The sequence below is a fragment of the Alosa pseudoharengus genome, unplaced genomic scaffold, assembly GCF_046254945.1.
Source record: "Alosa pseudoharengus isolate Yale_2024_CS ecotype anadromous, Long Island Sound unplaced genomic scaffold, YU_APseudo_1.1 YU_APseudo_1.1_scf_24, whole genome shotgun sequence".
In the NCBI taxonomy this organism is placed as follows: Eukaryota; Metazoa; Chordata; class Actinopteri; order Clupeiformes; family Clupeidae; genus Alosa; species Alosa pseudoharengus.
In genome coordinates this window covers 13,700,226-13,705,225 of record NW_027468689.1, presented here as the reverse complement: position 1 = coordinate 13,705,225, position 5,000 = coordinate 13,700,226, and the positions used below count along the sequence as shown (strand labels likewise).

The 5,000-nt window shown below is 42.6% G+C and overlaps 1 protein-coding gene across 1 annotated transcript in view; it reads right to left on the bottom strand.

Annotated features, from left to right (window-relative positions):
• Positions 1-5,000, bottom strand: part of grip1 (glutamate receptor interacting protein 1) — a 120,187-nt gene that overhangs the window by 22,279 nt on the left and 92,908 nt on the right. Inside the window, 1 exon segment of the mRNA XM_076302621.1 lies at positions 1,068-1,213. Within this exon segment, the coding sequence (XP_076158736.1) occupies positions 1,068-1,213 (146 nt within the window).

The window sequence follows — 5,000 nt, the reverse complement described above, 5'->3', positions numbered from 1 at the left end:
TTTAAGCTACAAAGAACTGCAGTATTGCCAGGATGTATATAGGACCCTTGCCTGGGAGGGAAGATTATCTCACTTTTGACTAAAAATAAGCTTCCCTTGTGTTAGTAGGAAAGCCTATTAAATTAATGCATGTGAGTATAGGCCTACTTATGCCTATGTGTTTGGATGTTGCTGGATAGTGGCTGCTACAACAATTGAGGGAGAGAGTGCTGGAGGAGGAGGAGGAGGAGAAGGTCGAAGAGAGGGAGAAGAGAGGGGAGAAAGAGCACAGGCTGGGCAGTCCAATACCAGGCAGGAGGAGGAGGAGGAGGAGGAGAGACAGGCAAGAAACGGAGGAGGAGGAGGAGGAGAGACAGGCAAGAAACGGATGAGGACATGATGGGGGCTAGGCGTAAAACTATTCAGAGTGTGGAGGAGGATGTCTGTGACCTAGGGGAGATATGTGATGGTCCAAATCAGGCTAGCCATTTATTCATATTGCGCACAGTTATTATTTTTTTTTTTTAATGTATTGGGAGTTGGGGGCCTGTGCCCCAGCAAAGCTCTAGGTCTAGAATTGCCCCTGGCTTCTACACTAATATGCTGGCTCTATTTGAGAGAATCAGGGCACACTTCACACAACATATGCTCTGTCACAGCACAGTAATGCATGTTAAAGTAGAACTACACTGTACTACTGTCCTACACACTCACACACACACACTCCTGATCCCACCCCATATCTCTCTCCCACTCGCTTCCGGTCAGTCTCCTCACCGTCCTCCCCCACTTCCCAGTGTCCTATACCCCCCCCCCCCCTCCCCAATACTTAAAAGGACTACCCAATGTCCTGCTTGTATGTTTCCTGTGCTAGGACCCTTCGACTGACCCAGCAGACTGACCCAGCAGACTGTAAGGTAGCAGGAAGACCAAGATGAGGAGATGGGAAGATTTCATGCCCAACACCCCCAAGATCAGATAGGAGAGGGGTGTAATTAATGAATTATCTGTGTGTGTGTGTGTGTGTGTGTGTGTGTGTGTGTATGTGATATATGTTTTTTGTATTTGAGTGTGTGTGTGTTAGTTACCAGAGTTGTCCTCATCCTTGCGGATCTTAAGCTTGACCAGGTCCTCACACTGCTGCAGGATCTGCACGGCGTCCTCCATGGGACAGTTCTCTAGACGGATGTTATCGATGGCCAGCAGCTTATCACCCAGCTCCAGAGTCCCAGTCCTAACACACACACACATGCACACACACACACACACGCAAGTACATGCATTCATACACACACACACACACACACACACACACACACACACACACACACACACAGACAAAGAGATGTTTAATTAGTTGCTAGTCAACATGGCACAGATCTGAGAGAATGGGAGAGGAAGGGAGAGAAAGGGATATAGAAAAAGCAGTAGAAAGAGAAAGAGAGAGAGAATCAGAGAGAGAGAGAGAGAGAGAGAGAGAGAGAGAGAGAGAGAAGATCATGAGTATGAGAGTAGAAAATTACAGCTCGGTTTTCATTACTCTTGCCATAATTTGGATTAATCCCCCCGAAGTCGGCCATCTTCCAGATAACCTCTGCTGCACAGTACAAGAACTCACATCACCAATGAGGGCGAGAAGAGAGCAGCTCACAAAAACTCACTAGAGGGATGGTCAGAATCAAATACATATTACTCTCTTACACACACACACACACACACACACACACACCATAGCTGTCAACCCTCCGGTTTTATCCAGGTTTCTCATGTATTTAAACTTTTTTCCCGCCGTCTTCTCATTTTAAAGGGGATCTATGCAGTTTTTTTAGCTTAATTTATCTTAACTTAACAGCTTTGGAGTCATTGGAATGGTTATATGACTTTTTCCGGGTTGAATGGTGGCTGTCTCACAAAGTCAGAAACGCTATAACAAATTGTTTTATTGCACTACACATACACGCCAGACACCGGCTAGAACAAGGTAGCCATGGAGTTTCTCAGACATTTATCATGGAACAAGGAAAGAGGAAACGGTAGACTGACCGAGCGAGGAGTGGCGTAAAATATATACACTGAAGCTGTAGGGGGAGCTCTGTAGAGAAAACTGTGAGCAAAAAACGAGAAAACAACAAAGAAATGGCCAAAACTGCATAGGGACCCTTTAATTCTCATAACATTAGCCCTACCACCAGCACAGGGACCCTTTAATGAGTTAACTCCCATAACATTAACCCTACCACCAGCATAGGGACCCTTTAATGAGTTAACTCTCATAACATTAGCCCTACCACCAGACCGGTCAGGTGTGTGGGGATAATCTATTTTTTGTCAAGTTCACTTTTTAAGTCCCGATAGAGCAAACCGGACCCTGACGCGCCAACTGAAATCCCCTGAAGGGTCTTATTTTCCCAATAATGGCCAGCGTTCTAAACATTATCCTGCTTATTATACGGCTACTTGCCAAAACGAAAAAATAAACTCCACAATATGTCTCTTTATGTTTATTTGTTACTGTTTTGTTGTGGCTTTTGCTGAGAAATAGTTTGCAACACACGCTGAACTTGAATCAAACGTTCTTTAGAACACAGCTGATCAACCGTCCGCCTTCACTTTTGAATGAAAATCCGTTGCCATTGACAGCAGTCAATATTTATTGGTCCTTAGACGAAAATAATGACTGGTAGAATTTTGGGAAATCCCATTCAAGTCAATGGAGCGTTCTACTTGCATTGTGAAGAGCTGTATAATAAGTAAGGGATAATGTATAGAACGCCGGTCATTATTGGGAAAATAAGTCCCGACAGGGCAAACCTGAAGGGACTTATTTTCCTGTTATAAAACCCGTTGCCATTGACAGCGGTAATTATATGTTTGTAGCGGTAATTACATGAATTTATTTTACCGTAGAACGTTGGGAAATCCCATTCAAGTCAATGGAGCGTTCTACTTGCCTTGTGAAGAGCCGTAAAATAATGTGTATTATTGCAGTTATGACAGTATTCAGTTCCTTTATCCATATTTATGATTTTATGCTGTTATCTATTTTTCAATTTCAATCATTTTAAAATTTTGCTTGTTTATGTTCGCTTTTCTTTTCTGCCTTAAACATTTTCTTTTTTACTTTTGCTCATCGATACCTCTCATCGATTTCACTTTTATTGCTATCCTGGTCTTCTATTTTTCATCTTTTTAGACTCTTTAGTCTTTTAATCTCTTATTCTATAATTTTATTCTGGTTTATTTTTTCATTGTGATCGATTGGACCTTGACTGGCAAGCACTTTGGTACAACTCCTATTGTTTTCAAGTGCCTTGTATAAATACTAACAAATCTGACTTGACTTGACAACACAGCACATAAAAGCCCTGCTCCCATCAGATAATCACTATCCTATTCAGACATGGCCAACACAGAGCTATGACACTAGCTAGTCAATGTCTGGCTAATGCATGGAGACACCATGTTACACAATGGCTGAATTGTGTCTGTACTGACAGGCTGTGTGACACTGAGTGCGTGCGTTTGTGTGTGTGTGTGTGTGTGTGTGTGTGTGTGTGTATGTGTGTGTGTGTGTGCACTGTTGCATCGGCTGTGCCCTGCACGCTGGAGACCCTCTGTAGTGGCCCAGTTCCTGTATCCCTGGCTGGCTGGCAGAATCACCAGGGAATAAGGCGGCGGCAGCGTTTCGTAATGGGTGCAGTTAAACTGGGGCATCTACCATCTCCTGCCCAAAAAAGTGGAGAGCAAAAGCACCCCCCCCCCCCAAGCACCCCACCATCCCCCCTGATGTTCTTCTAACACCTTTCCTGTTGACAATTAGATATTTTTGCTTTTTATACCCAACTAATTTCCTTTTCTAAATGTATCTTATTAAATACACGCACACACATGTGTGCACACACAGTGATACGACCTAGTTACACACAAAAAAAACAGGAAGCCTCACACTCTTGAAGCTCTAATTAAAACAGCTCAGGGTGGAGCTGCACCAGATGTTCCTGCCTGCCTCCACGGCAACCAACCTGATGTGTGTGTGTGTGTGTGTGTGTGTGTGTGTGTGTGTGTGTGTGTGTTCTATTTTGGACTAGTGTTGAAGGAAAATGACTGAACCCCACTAGCTTAAGTGTGTGTGTTCTGGTCTTTTGGACTCTATTGGACTAACGTTGAAGTAAAATTGACTGTCAAACTGTCAAAAACCACATGGTGTGTGTGTGCATGTGTGTTCTGTTCTTTTTTGGACAACTGTTGAATAAGGCGACTGAACTTCTCCTGCTAAAGTGTGTGTTTCTAGCTAGGTGATACCACCCAGACAGAGCTATATATGTGCTGTGTCTATCTACATGTACTGTATGCCAGAAGCACTCAAAGAACAGGTGGAATTACCTGAAAGTGCAACATCACCTGAAAATGACCTGATAATATACTGTACACTCCGAGCATGATGAATGATTATAAATAGGCTATGTAAACATTTGCCATGTGTACATTCTATACATGTAACAGCGCATCATCAAACTATGGCCTCACAACGGTCTTAATATGAGTATAGCTCATTGTAAACACTTGCAAGTACTTTTCAAATTACTTTGCCATTAAAGGCCTACCCAGTTGAAGTTCATTATTACTTCATTACTCATTTTGAACATGTATATTAATGTGTTTAGCAATAACATTCTAGGTTGGTGCTGATGAGTGTGTGGGAGACACCAGTCTGTGTAGAACCTTGGTCTAATATGCACAGTTAAATGCTCAATATTAATTTAAGTGAAATTATCATAAAATATTTAATTTCTAGAGCATATTATTTAAAACTATTAATATGAGACAATCATGTGTGTGTGTGTGTGTGGGTGGGTGTGTGTGTGTGTGTTTGTGTGTGTGGGTGGGTGAACAGTATAAGCAGAGACTTTCTAATGAGAAGTAAAAGCATTCAAAGAATACAGAAATGTATTAATTCGTAACGGCAACATGGCAGTTGTCTTCACATATCCCGGCCCTTTCAGCAATGTCCGTAACCAACC